The sequence below is a fragment of the Ursus maritimus genome, unplaced genomic scaffold, assembly GCF_017311325.1.
Source record: "Ursus maritimus isolate PB19 unplaced genomic scaffold, ASM1731132v1 scaffold_12, whole genome shotgun sequence".
NCBI classification, from domain to species: domain Eukaryota; kingdom Metazoa; phylum Chordata; class Mammalia; order Carnivora; family Ursidae; genus Ursus; species Ursus maritimus.
In genome coordinates, this window is record NW_024423564.1 from 12,457,273 (window position 1) to 12,477,167 (window position 19,895).

A 19,895-nucleotide genomic window follows, 5' to 3' on the forward strand; every position below is an offset into this window, starting at 1 on the left:
AGGTTCTTTGGATGGGTCTTGACTTGTGAGGAGCCATGTAGAAAAGTGCTCTTGTGGCCACACTGGCCACAGTGTTCTCTGACTTCGTGACACCAACTGCACTCTCAGGAGCCATTGTTCAGGCTTTGCTTCTGCCTCCAGTGGCTTTTCCACTTTCCTTACTTTCTCATCTACCAACCAGGAAGATCCTAACTCAAATGACCTCTTCTCTGAAGGCTTTTCCATCCCCCCAGGAGCTATCACTTCTTGCTTCTGCTTGCTTTCTTAATACTGTTCTTTTTTTTTTTTTTTAAGATTTTATTTATTTGAGAGAGAGAGAGCAGGGCAAGGGAGAGAGCACATGATTGGGGGGATGGGGCAGGGGGAGAGGGAGAAGCAGACTCCCCACTGAGCAGGGAGCCCGACTCGGGGCTCCATCCCAGGACCCTGGGCTCAGGACCTGAGCCAAAGGCAGATGCTTAACCAACTGAGCCACCCAGGTGCCCCAATACTGTTCTTAATCACTCTAGTTCATTCAACGCACATTTGGATGCTACAGTGATCACATTGCCTTATAATTAGATTATGTGTCAGTCATTAGGCAGGATGCTGACTTTGCATACAAGGACCATTTCTGAATTTTCTTTGTACTCCCCGAGCTTAGTGCAGAAGCAAGCACAGAGTGGACATTCCATAAATGTTGGCTAATTGTAAACTAAGAAATTGAAAATAAAGATCAGAGCGTCATGGACCATGAGAATTGCATCAGAAGACTATGGATGGGTCTGATGAGAGGAACAGGAAGGAAAAGGAGAAGAAGTGGAGAGTCTACTGTAAATCTCCAAACAGCACATGGACTTTGGAGTCAAAGAACAAATTGTTCCATTGTTCTGGCAGAAGTTGCCAGCACCCATTTCGCAGGAGATGTGGGCACTAGGAGCCTTTGTCTCCAGTGCGTTTCACATTTGTTATCACATCCTAATCTTTCGATTCCATCAGCAAAGCCATTAATCACTTTTTAAATTGACTACAGAGTGGATATTAAAGGCTATGATTCTTGCCAGGAGAAAAAACAAACAGAATCCATGGATGTGTAGGGGCACAGGTTGGTACAAGGCTAAGAAACCCACGTGCCTACAGGTGAAAAGTGCAAGGAGATCAGGATATAAAAGAGAGACCCAATCTCTCTCTGTGTGTCCCAACCCTTGGGTGTACCACTGTGTCCTGGTGTGTCTAGGGGCCACTAAAATCAGCACCATGAAGATCCTGGTCTTGGTCTTGATTTGTCTACACCTCTCAGAGGGTGTGGAAAGGTATGTATGGGGATTAAACCTCACTGTGAATTTCAGCCCTAAGGGAACATCACAAGCTAGGGTAGAGCAACGGCCTTCCCCCGCAGATCTTGTGGAAAGGCAGGCAGATCCTGTCTTGGTACCATTAACTGACAACCCAGGGAACCAAGACTTAAAATGGATGGATGGATGGTGTGCATCCATATGTGTGTGTGTGTATGTGTGTGTAAAAAGGTGGGTTGGTGTTTTGTTAGCCAAGAAGGAAGGATGTACAATATCTATAATACTTAGAGGAGGGACTGGAAAGAATAGATATTTATTTTGTGGAAACAATATATGTATGCAGGAAACCCCAAATATATGTTGTAGTGGATTTTCAGGCTGGAAATGCTGGAGTGACTGCAGTGGTCAGAACTTGCTAAAGTCCAGGAGGATTTCTTATAAGAGGTTCTTCTTGAGTAGAGTACTAAGGAGATTTAAAAAACTCCAGGTCAGATCGTTGAAGGGATTGCTTTAATGGGGAAAGTGAAGCTCACGCCTTTTATTTGCCCTATTCTCTGCAGAATCATTCTGAAGAAAGGAAAGTCCATCCGCCAGGTGATGGAAGAGCGGGGTGTACTAGAGACATTCCTGAAGAACCACCCAAAGGTTGATCCAGCCGCCAAGTATCTTTACAATAATGATGCTGTTGCTTATGAGCCCTTCACCAACTACCTGAATGTAAGTGAAGGGGAGGTGGTGTCCACAGCTCTTGTGTAATAACCATTCTTGGATACTTACGTAGACCTCTCATCAGCTCTGACTTTTTACTAAACCTAAGTCTCGCCTTCCTATGAAAAGTATCTGGATAAATTATGAGTTGGTACCACTTAACACCATAGTATTCCCTTTCCTTCCTTCTTTCCTCTCATTACTGGCTCCCTCTCTAAATCTCCATTTATACGGTTAAGAGATTCACAGTGGCCATATTCAAGTCAACTGAGAGAGCCAAAGAAAGTCCCAGTGATGGGCTACAGGGGAAAGAAAGAAAGCACATGCAAAGCTGCCAGGCAAAATCTCCAGCGGCTCGAGATGTCATACAGCTCCCTGCTTGGAAACATACACTGGTACTCAGAGCAAGCATTTGAGTGTTCTTGAGGCTGCAGTGTCTGCTCAGGGTGTCTCAACACACTGGTGTCCTATGGACTGTCCTTACTGAGATGGGACATGAGTGTCAGATCTAGAAGCCACCCTAGGAATCTCCTGTTTTGACTTCTACTTTCTATAGATGATGGAAGAAGAGGCAGCTAAGTGACAGAACTGGCTCGAATTCACTTAGAACCGAAACTGTGTCTCAGTGAAGTTCTCTTCTTGCTTTCCATGCTACCTCTCACTCTAGATTTCCTGGCACCTTAGCTCTTGTGTGACCAGAGGGAGGGGAATGGTGGGGAAATATCTAACATTGGAAGAGAAAGAAAGATTGTGTGTGTGTGTGTGTGTGTGTGTGTGTGTGTGTGATGTGGGGAGAGGGGATGGACACTGGGAATGGAGAAAAAGTGATTGCTTCTCCAACTTTGCATGTTCTGGCATAGAATGGTAAATCCATGGAGGTATTGCCTGATACAAAATAGAAAATGCTTTGGAAGAAGAGATTCTCACCTGGTCAAAGTCTTGCAATTAGGGACAAAAATGGGGAATATTGAGGGGATCTGGCTCCAGATGTGAAGGAGAACTTCTGGAAAGAGAAGAATATAATTTGGTCAGAATGTAGTTTCTAGTGAGTCAACTTCTTCCCCATCCTTAGGACAAGGCTTGCCTGCTTAATGAGAGTGCCAAATTTTCTTTGCAGTCCTACTACTTTGGAGAGATCAGCATTGGGACACCACCACAAAATTTCCTGGTCCTCTTTGACACAGGCTCCTCCAACCTGTGGGTGCCCTCCACCTACTGCCAGAGCCAGGCCTGCAGTGAGTATACCACCATCACTACCCGCCCCCCATGGATAGGAGCAGAGGGCCGGGCAGAGTCAGGATTGAGCACAATCTCAGCATCCAAATCCAGAGTTTTTGGTGCATACCCATGATCTCATTCTCCTTAAATCCAGACCATCTGGAAATCTTGCCCTTGGTCCATATTTCACAAGTGCTACAGTTCTGGAGAGAGACAACAGAAATAGGCCAAGGCGTCCATTCTTTTCTACATTGTTCCCTTTCCTCAGCTCTCTCCTATGGGCCCCAATTCCTGGCACTTTGAGTTGAGCCATCCCTCAGGAAATGGAAGGAAGGGGCAACATCTGTTTCTGGGCTATAGATTGTCTTTAGCAGAAAGGATCTGAGGCTGAGGCCCAATCCTGGGCTTGGTGTGATGGTCTCTGGCCATCAAGAGTAAGTGTCCTCCAAGTATTTTGGAAAATGTGTTGACATTAACATTCCATTCTATCCTTGCACAGCCAATCACAACACGTTCAACCCCAGTAGTTCCTCCACCTACGTAAACAATGGGCAAACCTATACACTGTATTATGGAAGTGGCAGCCTGACTGTGCTCCTGGGATATGACACTGTGACTGTAAGTGCTGTTCTCATCCTTCTGTGGGTCTGCTCTTTGGCTCCCCTTTTCTAAGCCTAAAGCTGTCAGAGAGTCCCATGATTACTAAATAGGTACAAATTCCCAGAAGCTGTTGGTTGGAAAGGACACCAAAGTCCATCTAATTAAACCTTTCTCCCAAGACAGGAATTGCTCCCACAGCAGTCCTGACTGCAGGGAGCTTTTTACATTGTGCCTCCCCATGACTTTGTTCCCTGACCTTAATCTGTCCTCTGCAGCCACGTGGAGCACATCTGCTTCCTCCTGCACACAACTTCATTCTAGATATTTGAAGACCTTCTTTTCACTATTTTCTTTTCTTTACGTCAAGCACCCATAGTTCCTATGTCATTTGTGCATATGGATTGTTCAATATAAAACCAGCCACTGTCCTTTCACTGTCTATGGAAGTGGAAACTCTAACTCCAGAACACAACAGCCTCTGCTTCCCCAACACCCACACTCTTCTTTCCAAGACATACATGGTTGGGTGATGCTGTTGTCCCTTCATCTTCCATGCTCCACCCTATGATTGAGCTAAGCATGAAAGAAGCCAACTTCCTCTCCCAGAAAAGTGTACATTCTATTCCCTGGGCACCTAATTCTGGGAAGTCTTTGTCCACCTAAATTGTTAATCTTTTCTTTCTGCTTGTCCCAGGTTCAGAACATCGTCATCAATAACCAGGAGTTTGGTCTGAGTGAGATTGAACCCAACAACCCCTTCTACTATGCAAACTTTGATGGTATCCTGGGAATGGCCTACCCCAACCTGGCAGTGGGGAATGCTCCAACAGTCACGGAGAGCATGGTGCAGCAAGACCAGCTCACCCAGCCCATCTTCAGCTTCTACTTTTCTCGGTGAGCACCCTTGCCGTGGGTGGGTCTCAGCAAATGAGGCTGTGGGGGCTTCCAGCAAGTCAATATCAGACAAGGCCAAGGTTTTAACATATCCTGACACAACGAGTATAACCTGCTATATGCATTTCATGCATTTCTGAAAATTCATAACTACATTTTTGTGGGAATTTTATTTTAATGCCCTAGAGGAATTTTTTAAAAGATTTTATTTATTTATTTGAGAGAGAGAGTGAGAGACAGGCAGAGGGTATGAGCAGGGAGGAGGGGCAGAGGGAGAGGGAGAAGCAGACTCCACGCTTAGCAGGGAAGCCTGACGCAGGGCTGGATCCCAGGACCCCGGGATCATGACCTGAGCCAAAGACAGACACCCAACCAACTGAGCCACCCAGGTGCCCCTGCACTAGAAGAAGCTTTAATTTAGGCCAAAGCCATAAGATGATTCTTTCTTTAAAAATGAGCTACACGTATTGCACGGTGCACTGGGTGTTATACGCAACTAATGAATCATGGAACTTTACGTCAAAAACCAGGGATGTACTGTATGGTGACTAACATAATATAATAAAAAAATATTATTATTAAAAAAGAAAAAAAAAGAACAGACTCCAAATCCAGCACTACACATCTCAGGTTTTGTAGGAGCGATTCCAGCAGATGTTGCATATATATGATGTATGAAAAGCAAGTGGCAAATAAATGTATACAGTACAACCCAATTTATGTAAAAATAAATATTAAAAAAGCTTGAGAAAAATAAAAAATAAAAATGAACTACAGTCCCTCAAGATTTAACGAGTCAATGTAGAGATTGTTGCATTCGATTTGCATAGCTGTAGAGCTTTAGAACAAGCCACATGATTACTTACTAGTACAGTAAAGTAAAATTTACAATAAAGAGAATTATAATACATGATGTCTGTAATAACATATTTGGCTCTACAAAGAGTTCTTGTAGTCATTACGTCACATGACATCTCAAAACCTTGTTATTAGCGCCATTTGTCCACTGATGAAATGCAGGCTCAAACAGGTGGTCAGTATTGAGCAAGGTCCAGTAGATGTGAAGCCACGACACAAACACAAATATCTTGGTCACAGACCCAGTACTTTTCTTACTCTAGTGGCTTTGAGCTTTCATGGCACTTTACTTACTGATTCTTTTTCCTAATCACGTGATCCTCAGGGTACCTGAGTCCAAATGTCTTTCTTCAGTGAGTGGAAGGCCCGGGGGAGGAAACAGAAGAGGCCTGAATCCCCTTAGCACTGTCTAGTTACCAACTTGAACATGACAGGAACATCCCCTTCACTGCACACAGGAGATCTCTCTGTCAGGCCCCCCATTCTAGGTACTCCCTGAGGCGTTTCTTCTTCTTCTCACTTTGTCCCCAGCAGGGCTTCCCTGGGATGGTTTTATAGTTTCTTTTCAGAGGCCTGGTTTCCAATTCCATCTCCCTTTTTATGGGCATAGTTTATATTTCCATTCCTCTGAAACTCTGGGTGTTCCTCTGAAGAGGCTCCTCTCCCTTGTGCCTTGAGCCTGGTGGAGTCTGAAGAGCAGGTCAGAGGACAAGACCCCTCATCCCTGGTTCCTCTGTGTCTCAAAGAGAGAGGGATGCTGAGAGGGGAGGAAGGGGTTGCCTGAGCAAGTGTATTGTGGGAACTCATGCTCTTCTCCCTTTCTCCCCAGCCAACCAACCTATGAGTATGGTGGGGAGCTCATCCTGGGAGGTGTGGACTCCCAATTTTATTCTGGTGAGATCGTATGGACTCCAGTCACTCGGGAAATGTACTGGCAGATTGCCATCGATGAGTAAGTACTGAAGAAAGTTCCTGTGGATTATGGACACCCCTAGGATGTTCCTCCAGTGTGACAATATTTCCTGTTCTTGCATTGGCACAAACTTCTGAAAGAATCAGCAAACCCTCAGGCTGATTGTTACTGAAGCTCAGTAGACTCTGGCATCTAGACCTAGACTGAACTTTTTGACTTGGTCACTGAACCTTGTCATGTCAGCAGGTTGGTCCTTCCTAGGCTACTGTGAATCCATGTCTTTGTTCCTGAAAGTTTCATTATCCCAAGTAGCACAATCCTTACCAAGTCTTTCATCAGGAAAAGTAATAGCTGTCATTGATGTTTTCTATGTGCCAGATACTATGCTAAATATTTTATATATATTATTGTGTGTATATTCCACTACAACACTATGAGGTGGTCACTATTATATTTCATTGCATAGATAAAGACATCAAGGCTCAGAGGTTCAATAACTTATCCAAAGTCAGATATTTTGCAAGTTTCAAAATTTGAGCCCAAGCATATCTGTTCCCAGAGCTCAGGACCATGAATCAGTTACTTCTAATCTCCAAGCCTTCAGGAAATCTCCATTACCTCCAATTAAAGATACACTTCTTTGGTCTTTACTCAAAACCGTACAACGGCTGGGTACTACCTATCAGCAGATGTGGCACATGTTTGTGGCAGAGGCACCTGATTCTCTTCTACTGGTGTTCCCCTCAGGTTTCTTGTCGGTAACCAGGCCACTGGCTTGTGCTCCCAGGGCTGCCAGGCCATTGTGGATACAGGAACCTACATGCTAGCTGTTCCTCAGCAGTTCATTGGCTCCTTCCTGCAGACAACCGGAGCCCAGGAGGCTCAGAATGGTGATGTGAGTAACCAGAAGCCAAGGGTTTCTCTGTACATCCACACAGTTTCAGGACAGGAGGAGGGGTTTGGATGGGGCCCTAAGCCCCTGGAGGGTCAGATCAGGTGGAGACATAGCATGGTCTTTCAGGCAAAGAGGGAAGGGGGAAATACTAACCAACCGTGAGTATGGGCTGAATGGTTGTCAGGAGGGGTGGCTGTTCCATTGCAGGCCTCTGGAACACATCTCACCTTGGTTACTGTCATTTGACTGTCAACAGAGCAACAGAGCCAGGCATATTGCATTCCTCCATTCCACTTGGGTTTCTTTCTTACCTAGGAATACTCCTTTGGCTTTTACTCTGAGCAGCCTCCTGTGCCCACCCCTGTTCCCCTTATACCCACTTCCGTAGTTTGCTCCTTCTGCATGCAAGAGTCTAGTTTAGTCAGACTAAATCTTGGTTCCTCAGGATGTGTGTGTGTGTGTGTGTGTGTGTGTGTGTGTGTGTGTGATGAGTACATAGATAGGTGCACACAAGTGTGGATATGTAGTGTGTGAGAACACGCGTCTACAGGGTGTGTGTCTTTTTTGTAAGTGGTACTTTCTGGCGGTAGAAATCTGTGTTCTGGAATGAGCTTAACTCCTTATGGCCATATCAGTACAACCAATATCTCAGAGGTGAGATGTGTCCAAAGAGGCCCAAGAAAGCAAAAGCATCTGGTCAGTGTTGCTCCTGGGAACCAGGCTTTGCCTTCCATGCTCTCAACCAACTTTTGCTAGAAGGTCAGGAAGAGAGCTTCACAGGGAATGGGGAACTCGGCCCCATTGTCTGGGCCCCCAGTCTCCTGGCACTCTACAGCTATGCTTCTCCTCTCTCTCAGTATGTGGTCAACTGCAACTCCATACAGAGCATGCCCACCATCACCTTCGTCATCAGCGGGACCGCATTACCTCTGCCTCCCTCTGCCTATGTCCTCAATGTGAGTATGCACTTCAGACTCCAGGGAAATGGGATTGGATCGGTCCAAAAGCTGTTCTGTGTCCCAGCTCACATCTGAGCACCTATGGGGAGTCACCAGTGGCAGAGTTGAGGGTGAACAAGAAGCCAGAAACCCCATAGGTATCAAGGAATATAGAGTAGGAAGTTCCTATGGGGAAAAGCATCTCCATGCACCTGGTTATACCCTGATGTTCTTTGTCTGCAGAACAATGGCTACTGCACTCTCGGGATTGAGGCCACTTACCTGCCCTCCCCCACTGGGCAGCCCCTGTGGATTCTGGGAGATGTCTTCCTCAAGGAATATTACACCATCTACGACATTGGGAACAACAGGATGGGTTTTGCCCTCTCTGAGTAGACTAGCACGAGACAGCTGTCTCCACCCTCCCAGCAGGACTCTGGGAGAACCTATTGGTTCTCTGGGCTGACAGCAGCATTTTAGACTAGTCTGATTCCTCTGTGTGCTAGAATCTTACTTCCTGCAACTAATAAATCAAGAATCTCCAAATGTCATGCTGTTCCTTCTAGATGTCTTCTTTGTGTTCTGCTTGTAGTGGTTTATTCTTTTTTTTTTTTAAAGATTTTATTTATTTATGTGACAGAGAGACAGCCAGTGAGAGAGGGAACACAGCAGGGGGAGTGGGAGAGGAAGAAGCAGGCTCACAGCGGAGGAGCCCGATATGGGACTCGATCCCCGCACGCCGGGATCACGCCCTGAGCCGAAGGCAGACGCTTTAACGACTGCGCTACCCAGGCGCCCCTGTAGTGGTTTATTCTAAATTGAAAGTTAGCAACAGTTTTTTGGGAGATCTGTAAATTGACCAATGAGTGAGAACACAGAGCAGAACACCCACAGCACAGATGTTAAGGACACAGTACGTACATGAAGTACTCTGGTGGAGGTGACCAGCCGTCCCAGCACTCTCCCTTTCAATACATTCTCCTCTCCATTCTTGCATGTTAGAGAAGAAAAAAAAAAAAAACAACCTTAGAGAACATTTCAAACTGGTGCTCTGAGGCCAACTCAGATTAGAAAATGGTGGTTCTTCTTGAGAAGAGCAGTGCAGTTTTAATGAATTTTTTCTGGTATTTTCTCAGACCCCTTTCCTCCCTACTCACTACGGGTGCTCTCAGGCTGCTCACATATGCAGTTTATCTGCCTGGGCCTGAAAGCTTTTGGGTTTTGAAACCCAATCTCATTTTACAGTGGAAGAAAGTGGGGTGTGGACAGGTAATCATACAGTTAGTATTAAATCAGTTCCAGATCAAGGTATTATATATTTTTTATTGTGTTACTGTATGATAAAGTCTGCTGGGTGCAAGCCATGGAGGCATGCAATTACAAATGAGACATGGTGTTGGCTCACTAGGAATTTTCTATCAAGTACAGAATATTGCCCTTGAGTATGTTTTCTGTCTGAAGTAAGACCAGTAGCTGAGCTTGCATTCCACAGTAGGTTATGAACAATCATCTGCAGTGGGTGCTTCTAATGCAGTAATGCCACCTGTAGGGAGGTAAAAACCGATATTGCTCTGGTACTCAAAATTCTTTCAAGGAATGTAATTAGAAGGACGTACCTGGAAAGAAAGATGCAAAGAATTCTAAATCCAGATGCGCCTTGGTGGTGGTGGTGGATGGAGGTGTACATTTTTCTACATCATCGCATCATTCCCTTCCACCATCACACAATGGAGTTGATCTTTTGGAATTGGGTAATGTCTGCACTCTGGCCATTCTGTCTTCTTTCTGTTGTGTTTCTCTTATGGGAGATACTACCTTTTTTTTGTCAAAGGGAAGGGAGCTCAGTTCAGCCCCAATTTACCTGCATCCTCATCCCTGCCTGGTCAGCCACTGTTCCTACCTCAGTATCACCTCTATTCATGCTCTGGTGGTTGGCCTCAACTATAGAGAGCAAAGGTCTTGAGATGGAGATATAATTGCTAGAAAGTTCTCAGCACTGAGATACAGCAAATCCAGGTTATCATGAGTAATCTGAAATTCATCAGCAGGGACTAACCTCAGCCACTGGGACAACATAGGGTATTTGTAAAGCCAACAGAACCCAACAGAAGCCATTGGCCACAGCTTAGGGTCTGTTCCCCTTGTCTATCCTTGTAAGACAGGGACAAGATTTATTAATATGGGAGTGTTCCCTACCTTCCAGTATGCCACTCTGTCCCCACCACACTAATAAAGATCTTGCCTGTCTGATTCTTGTATCTTATGTGATAGAGACTGAGGGGCTGGGGACAGAAGAAAAGAGAGAGAAAGGAGGAGATAGGCTAGTGGGCAGAAAAAGGTAAAAAGAACAAGGAGTAAATGAGATTTTAAAAAAGCTGGAGGGTAACAGGGAAGAGAGAAGGGATAGAAACTATGGCTGGGAGAGGTGAACATAGAGATTTGGAATCTGGAGCTTCCTGGGGGAGATGCTGCACATCAACATCTTGGAGGGAACGTAGGATGAAGATTCTGAGAACTGTTGCCTATGCTTACAAATTAGAGACTTTTTAATGTTCTGTAAGAGATATAAAGATTGGAATTCCTCTTTGTTTTTGGCAGCTGTAACATGCTTTCTAAATGTGAATTAATGCAGAAAAGGAGCACATGGACCTCAGTCTATATTTAGGTTATACTTGGAAAACATGTTCTAGAGTTTTCTTTCCATTTACTGCAATGGCATCATCACTGATGAAGTATCATTAATTTATTCATAAAGTATTTGTTGAAATCTCTTTGTGTAAGTAAAATCTTCCCTGATCCTTGACATCTTCTTGCGTGTCCTCTGCCTACACTCCCACCCCCTATGAGAGGTTTCTACTCCTCCTTCCCTCCCCCCACAGCACTGTGTACCTCTGACAGTTCACTACCTATTGCACTGTATTGTACCCACTGCACATCTGTCTCGCCAACTCAGTTATGATCAAGAGAAAAGAGACTGTTCATTTTTCTCTTGAAGTCCCCAGATCTGACATGTCCTGTGATAACAAGTGCTTAGCAATGCCTGCTATACAACCAAATTCATGATAATACAAGTGACATAAAGACTGGTACAGGGAATGGTGCCTGAGAGTGGCAGGACAGAGGAAGGTATCACAAAGGAAACCATGTTAGATTTTGCCTTGAAGTATGTGTAGGAACTCACTGGGTAGAAAATGTTAGAAAAGGGATCTCATGCAGAAACTGGCCTATGGACAGCACAGAGGCTGGAGGGAGTTTGTGTAATGGTAGAACAGCAGGAAATCCCAACTGGCTGGACGCAAGGTCCCTGGAGAGGATAGCAGGAAACGAGGCAGCCAAGGTGGGTTGTGGTCAGATGGGCAGGGCCTTGCTAAACGTCTGGACTTGAGTCTCCTGTCAAGGGGACCCACATGGGTTTTAATGGAAGAGAGACCTATGATCAGATATTTGAGGAAGAGGGCTCTGCCGGCAGGGCTCCTCTGCTGTTCCCCAGACCTCTGGTTGAGGTTTGATGTGTAAAGAGTTCTCTGAACCTGGCCACAGCTGGTGGGGGCTCTGACAAGAAAACAGGCTGGGCAATTGGTCGGGGTGGGGCTCAGGAATGGACAAATGTAGACCTGGAAGCAGACTTCAGGCTGGATTTCTGGTACTCTGCCTTCTGCAGCTGTTCCACTTTCACAGAGAGAATGAGGCCCCTCTAGGCTCAGACCTTATGTAGAGAGCCCAGGGCCCCAGGCCTTTGTGCTGACTGCAGCCAAGATAGGGCGGTGCTGCTTTGAGCTGGTAAGTCACACAGACCCCAGACCCCAAACCTTTTCTCTTTCCAGCAAGGAGCAGGGAGCAGGGATCCAACCCCCAGCTTCAACAGGCCAAGGCTCAATTTGGATTTTTCCATGCCATTTCTCTCTTGTCCTGGCATGTACCGCCCCACCAGGCCTCTACTTTTTCAGGCTGTTGTTTTCTCTCCCTTTTCCACGTGCTCAGGGTCCAGAATGTAAAAGCGAGGTTGTCTGTGAGTTGCTAGAAAGTGCTAAAGAAACAAAGTACAGCATTTCACTGGCCCAGAAGGTGTGTTCCCGCAAGTCGGGCATTCCTGGAATTCATCTACAGCCAGGGCATTGCTTCTGTAGCTCCCCCTCAGAGTTCCACTACTTCTCTCTGCAATATTTTAACTAATAGAAACATTTCCACAAACTCCTCATTCCTTTCTCTCTCCCCTTTCTCATCACCTGTGTCTTGCCCAGTGCCAGCTGCTCCAGAGGAAGCACAAATGCTGCTCTCTGTGCTCAGATCCACCACCTGCCACCACACCATCCGGAACAGGCTTGGAAGGCTGTGGTTCACAAGCGGTCTGAGGATGCTGAACACAGGTGTGAGCAGCTGCCATACAGGCTCCGAAGCATTCTGGGCTCTCAGCAAGTGATGGCTGTTGCCCTCACTGAGCGTGCAGTGGAATTAAGACAAGAGTAGATGGTCTGAAGCTTGGCTTAGGGTAACTGACAAAGGTAAGATTCCGTCATTTAGAGCCTGATCCCTACTCCAGGTGGATGGGCCAATGGTTTAATGAAGAGATATTTATTCAGTTCTGAGTGTATGTCCCTTCAGTTACCTCACCACATCCTTGCAACAAAATTTTGAAGTAGGTTTTACTTCCTCCATTTTTGTCAGTAAGCAATGGAGTTAGAAGACGTGTGACAAGGTCTCTAGCGCCCTGCAGCTGGAAGTGGAAGAGCCAGGCTTCAGGTGTAACAATATCTGCTCCAAGCCCATGCTCTTTCCAGTCTACCACTTACTCAGTGGGGGAGAATCCAGCACCAGGATCCCCTCCTCACCAGGGGTGGTTTAGGTGCAAGCTGTGGAGAGGAAAATCTTTTGCAGGGATCACTGTGAGTTGATTGTTCATGATAATTACCCTGCAGATCCACAGTCTTGTAGCTTCCCTGGGAAGCCCCCAGCAAAGTCATGGGATCGTTGCTAGTGTTTTTACAGATCTGGCTGTGTTGCTGCACCTGCAGCTGGAATGTGTCATGAGTGCCTTTCTTTCTGATAAAGGTGTTTCCACCATCAGCTGACTTCGATATTTGAAAATCTGAGGACTTGGAGTTTCCATATCCTATAGCACATATGAAATTATTACCAAAAATTAAAGAAGAAAGAAAGAAAGAGAAAGAAAATGAGAGAGAGATAGAGAAAGGGAGAGCTTCTTCTACCTCATCCCCCCCAGGCCCCACATCCTCATTCCTTTGAATAGGAGATGGGAATAAGGACTGCTGAGTATCAGGACAACCCTTGTCAGGATGTAGGATTAAGGTAGCAGTAGAATGGGCTAGTTTAGAGAGGCTCCATCATTAACTCTTCAGAAATTAGCAATCTTCAGGGACTCTGGTGGCCATATTTATCCTCTATTTGCTCTCATTCCATTCCCAGGTCCTTGATAAGGAGGCTTGGGTTTTAGCCTTACGTCACCAAGCTGGCTCACCTTATGCCTTCCTCACAACCTCAACCCTAAATCCAGAGGGAGAACTGGCATCCTCACCATGTTTCTGGGCCTCCTGCCCCAGGAGTGCATGCAAGAGACCCAGGACAGGGAGATATCAGGTTTCAAGACTTCCGACTTCTAGCCCCTGGTCTTCCCATCCAGGTGTAGCTATGAAGCTTGTGTATTACTTTATCAGTTGACCCCAGCACCACCCAGATCCTGCCAAATACATGCTGGTGAACGTGAAACTGTGCCTGTGTACAGACCTTATCTATGCCCTCACTCCTTGGTCAATCACAAGATCATGCCCTGTAGTGGAATGGTGATTCCTGTATCCTGGTTCTAGGACCTCAAACAGTGGTCAGAATTTGTTCTGTAATATCTGGGAGAGTCACAGGACAGACACTCCGGGTGGACTTGAAGTCCAAAGGTAGTATTGGGGTCCATCTCCCCACTCAGGGCTAAAGTACACAATATGGAAAGGGTGACTCTGGAGGAGAGGAAAGAAAATGTCAAGCCACCTTGACAAAAATAAAAATGAGTTCCTTCTCTTCAGCAGTAAATTGATCTGCTAGAAAATTTGGCTTTGTTACTCTAATCCTCTATTTCTCTTTCCCTACTCTTCTAAACTGGAAGCCCCTGGCATGCTCTGGTCTGTGTCCTTCTGAGGCTCTTTATCCAAGGGCAGTGAGCAAGAGAAAGTCCCAAATTACCAGAGGGACTTAAAAGGAAAGCAGCTTTGGAAACTGACTGAAATTCACCTCAGTTAGGGAACTTTCTAGAAAAATTACCTTCCTCCTGAGATCAGAATAGGAGAAGTCAACCCTAGTTGGAAGATCCCCTGTTTCTGTTTCCAAATAGGTGGTGCAATTGACAATTTTGGGGGCGGGTGAGGAAGGCAACAACATCCAGGGTCCCATAGGTGTTTTGGGGTAAATGTTCATCATTCCCTCCATGAGAGTGTCTCCAGTCACAGAGCAAAGTTCTCTACAAGATCCCATACACATGTCGTTGTATAAGAGGAAGGCTCTCTTCCACTCAGTCTGGCCTCTGTCCCTCTACCCAGAAAAGACAGGGGGTGGCTTGTTGACCAGTTTCTCTAATCTGAATGGTTGGCATAAGGTTGATCCTTGGAGAGGCAGGAAGAGGATCCCAAGAGAAGAGTTCCTGGGGACATGGTTCTGTTCTTTTCGTTCCAAAACCATGAGTCTGAGAAAAGGCCACTTTGACTCTGGTGGCAGTTTCCTCATGCCTGGTAAAATGGACTTCACTTTGTCATTTCTTCATGCTTCCTCATTAGGAATGAAAACCTGGTTATGCTTCTGGTGATTAGCATGTGAAACTTCTCCATCCAGAAATGAAAAACTCTTCTTTCTATGGAAAGTTAACCCAGGGGCTAATCTTGGGAAGACGAGGCTGAAGCCAGTTTGAAGGTGAAGAAAAAGGTGATTGAAGGTGGCCTGAAAGATCCCAGAGGTGCATCTGCAGGAGATTTTCCAAGACAGGGAAAGAGCTAGAATTGGGAAATGAGAAATTTATTTATCTTAAAATAGGGGCTGAATGGAGTCCACAGTTTTTATTCTTAGGATCATAGGTTGAGGAAAGGCAGAGAGCTAGAGGTAAAGAACTGATATGAAGGGTTGCTCTGTGGAAGGAACCTGTGACCTACACATGACCTACACATAGTATATGCTCAATGTTTATTTGTAATGCTTCAATTTATTTCAGTAAGTATTTCTTGAGCATGTATTATGTGCTAAGTACAATGGCAGGCACTGAGGATATAAATCTGAGATATACAAGGATGAAGGAGCTATAGAAGTGGACCTCTTAAGAATATCGTGTCTTCTCCTATTTTAACTAAAGCAAAGAAGATGGATGGTGGATATTTGAGAAGGATATTAGATATCATTGCAATACCTCAAGCATATTAAATATTTACTGAGTATCATAAACACCTTTCAAGACACTGTAAGAAAAAAAAGATGATTAAGAGAGTCCCAGGAAGTTCTCTATCTAGTGGAGAGGCAAACATTTACACACCCAACTGAATACTGCAATGAATAAGTGCCATGTTAGAGCATGCACGATGTGATAAGAAATGGTGAGAAAGTAATGGTAAATCCTGCCATTTCCTGGAAGGGCATTCTAAGAGAAGGGACCTGTATGAGCAAAGGCATAGAAGTGTGAGAGTATAGAGTGTTTAGTGGCACTCTGAGCAATCAAGTTGCAGGAAAACCAGATCCTAAAAATAGGAAAAGAAAAAGAGGGAAAGAAGAATTAATGAACATTTTGTGAGTGGAGGAGATAGTCATTTTTCTTTCCTTGTTGATGCATTTTCATGCCCTTCTTGAAGGGATTTGGGAGTTGAGGAGAGGACATGGAATATGACTGATGAGTGGTTGAAAGAAGACCCTAAAATAACTAAGGGATTGTTCATCTGTAAGCGCTAAACACCAGTCCAGTTTTGTTGCTCTCTGGGCTCTACGAGAGGATTTTTATGATATTAGACTATGGAGAGTAGATGTTAGGATGAAGGTAATTTTAAGGACAGGGCTTCATGGACTGCTGATGGTTCCTCTGATATTTCTTGGAGCTTGAAGAAAGAAGGAAGGGGAAAGGTGATGGCATCTGAGTGCCAGCAAGGATTATGCCTTTCTTCAGGGTCACCAGGAATGGGCAACCATGAGATTCTCAATGACTCAGTGATCTAGTATCTCCAACTACATGGGATTTATGGCATTGACTTTGACTTTGGGTACCCCCATTCCTGGGCTGCCCACCTGAGGACTAACAGTGCTTTACCATCCTCATCAAGGCAAAGACCTGTAGGTGCATTTATATAGCCTGGGACTTCTAGGGCTTCTCCACCCTTGACCAACTTAAAACCACATTGAGATACCACCTTACACCAGTTAGAATGGCAAAAATTGACAAGACAGGAAACAACAAATGTTGGAGAGGATGTGGAGAAAGGGGTCCCTCTTACACTGTTGGTGGGAATGCAAGTTGGTGCAGCCACTTTGGAAAACAGTGTGGAGGTCCCTTAAAAATTGAGATACCCTATGACCCAGCAATTGCACTACTGGGTATTTACCCCAAAGATACAGATGTAGTGAAGAGAAGGGCCATATGCACCCCAATGTTCATAGCAGCATTGTCCACAATAGCTAAATTGTGGAAGGAGCCGAGATGCCCTTCAACAGATGACTGAATTAAGAAGATGTGGTCCATATATACAATGGATTATTACTCAGCCATCAGAAAGGATGAATACCTGCCATTTGCAGCAACATGGACGAGACTGGAGGAGATTATGCTAAGTGAAATAAGTCAAGCAGAGAAAGACAATTATCATATGGTTTCACTCATTTATGGAACATAAGAAATAGCAGGGAGATTGGTAGGAGAAGGAAGGGAAGAAGGAAGGGGGGGTAAAAAGAAGGGGGAATGAAGCATGAAAGACAATGGACTCTGGGAAACAGACTGAGGGTTTCAGAGGGGAAGGGGGTGGGGGATTGGGATAGGCCAGTGATGGGTATTAAGGAGGGCACGTATTGCATGGTGCATTGGGTGTTATACGCAAGTAATGAATCATGAACACTACGTCAAAAACTAAGGATGTACTATATGGTAACTAACATAACATAATAAAAAATTATTATAAAAAAATAAAAATAAAGAAAAAGGAAAAAGAAGATACAGGAATCAATAACTGTTGAAAATCTACAATGAGCCAGACACTGTGGTAGACACTATGTACTGGGAGTTTATTTAATATTCATAACATTCAAGGGAAGTATGTATTTTATATCAATCCAGAGAGAAGAAGTAATCATAATTAGAAAGTAGGAGAGATCTCTGAGATTTCTTTCCCTATAAGACACTGCTTCGGTGGGGAAGCAGGAGAAAATATAATAGACAATTTAGTTTTCAAGCATTAGTTCACTCGTTCATTCACTTACACAAACATATACTTGGTACATTCATACATTCCAGTACATGTAAGATTTTTTCCTCCACCAAATATTGGTATATTTTAAAATTAAAATCTAGCCATTTATTAGCACTTTTTCCTACAGTTATCACTAACCATAATCACCAATACTGTCCTCTCTTGCAACAGAAAACACAGTGGATTTTGAAGCTGAGGCCCAAGTTACAGGCTGTCCAGTCTGCTGATCTCGGCAGCCATACCTGCAGGCAAAGGGACCATTGATGTGGGTTTCAGAATTACCAAGATAAGAGCATGAGTCAGGCAGAATACCTTAAGGCCTGAATCACATGTCTTATTCCAAGGAGGGACTTAAACCTATGGACCCTTGGAGCCACAATCAGACTAAAGTTGGCATAATGTGCACACCTTTGCTTGGCATTTGTGGGGTTCCCCTTTCTCTTTTCCTCCACACTCTTGACTGGCAGCTGCTGTTTGCTGACCACTCACGTCTCCTGCTGAGTACCTAGAAGGCGTTCTGTGTGTTCTATGTAGCCTGAGGCTCTCCAGTGGCTGCGTGAATGCATGGGGGCTTAGCTACTGTGCTGACCCACTAGGGAGAGGAGGGACTCTCACCTCCACTGAAGGGATGCCACTAGCGAGAGCAGAGGTGGAGAGGTAGGAAAAGTTCTTCATATGCAACCAAGCCTGTTATCGATTTCTGCCCACACAGTGGCAGGGCAAGCTGGCTGTGTTGATATGATCCAGGTTGTATATTCCCAGGATTGTTCTTCCGGGAAATTTTTGAGGGTACGTGCTCATACTAGGGCATGGAAAAATGGAGAATCTGGCTCTCCAGGGTATTCTCCACTGGACTCCAGGAATAGCTAGCACATCAGCCTGCTGAGCTCTCTGCTGCATGAAAAAACAGAGGGGACTCTGAGGTCCCACAGCATTGTTACCCAGAGCTCAAGAAAGCCTGTTGGATGGGCACAGTGCTTTTTGGAGATTTCTGGGAATAGTGAAGCCATTATTTCATTCTTTTGCCAGAAGAAATTCAGTTAACTGTCTGAGAACTGAGTTAACAGATAATCAAAATGCTTTGTTAAAAAAAAAAATACGTGGTAGGTGAATCACGTATAAATACTTCTGAGACTTGTGGAGGTTAGGACACTGTCACAGGAGGCAACAGCTCTCAGCATCAGCATTCTGCTGAATATGGAGAGGTTGTCTACCTCAACGCTATAAAGCAGCCACCTTAGGTTAGGACTGGGAAGCAGAGGGAGGAAGGTGGTGGTGGTGGTGGGCAAATGGGCTTGGAGCCTTGAGCTGAATATTCTCCCCCAGAATTGGCCATGAAATACTGGTGAGACAATGGAGTTCCTGCTGAGAAGCCATTATGGGGTTCTCCACGTATGGATGGACCTTATGCCCACTTCTTTGCACGTGTCTGTGGGAGCACCACCTCAGAATCAGAGTCTATCAGGCCCTACACCTGGAGGGCTAGCTTCTGGGCCTGCTGTGAAGTAACTCCCCTCTCCAGAAAGGCTGCAGGGGAGACTCTGGCCAGTTGGCCAGTTGGATTAGACAACCTCTAGGTTCCTTCCAATCGTAAAAGAACTCTTGTTCTATAATTACCTATGTCTCCCATACACCCTAAATAGAGATGAAAGGCATTCCCGAGAGAGAGAGAGAGAGAGAGAGAGAGAGAGAAATCATCTTGGCAAAAGACAGGGTCTTGCTAGTATGACCTGACGTCAATATTACTTACGTGAGAGGTAAACTTCTTTTAAGAATAAGAGTTCAAATGTCGAGTTGAAATACAAAATTTTCTAATTACTGCTTTTAAATTTTAGAATGAAAAAATGAAATGAAAATGAATGAATGAATGAAAAAGTTTAGAATGAAAAAGTTTTGGGGGAAATAGTGACTCTTTTGTGAGTTCCTGTAGTACTCACGCTACTTAATAACTATGTCTAAATAATTTATGAGCACTTAGATGTGTCAGGCAGTGTGCTGGGCACTGGGAGAATAGTTAAGTAAGACCATTCCTGCTCTCATGGAGCCCACAGCCCAAGTGGAGGAAGTAAAAACACAAAAAACTAGTTGTAGAAGCATGATTTGTACAATAAGATTGTTAGCATGTGAGCATTTAAGAATGATTTTCCTCTCCTGTTGACATCCCAT

General features: G+C 44.9%; 1 protein-coding gene across 1 annotated transcript; it reads left to right on the forward strand.

Annotated features, from left to right (window-relative positions):
• Positions 1-1,112: 1,112 nt before the first annotated feature.
• LOC103675037 (pepsin B-like) lies at positions 1,113-8,848 on the forward strand. Its single transcript, XM_008704066.2, has 9 exons — positions 1,113-1,292; positions 1,835-1,991; positions 3,100-3,217; positions 3,700-3,818; positions 4,495-4,694; positions 6,382-6,504; positions 7,213-7,360; positions 8,218-8,316; positions 8,542-8,848. Exons 1-9 carry the CDS (start codon positions 1,237-1,239, stop codon positions 8,692-8,694), a joined length of 1,173 nt encoding a protein of 390 aa, XP_008702288.2. The 5' UTR covers positions 1,113-1,236; the 3' UTR covers positions 8,695-8,848.
• The last annotated feature ends 11,047 nt before the right edge of the window (positions 8,849-19,895 follow it).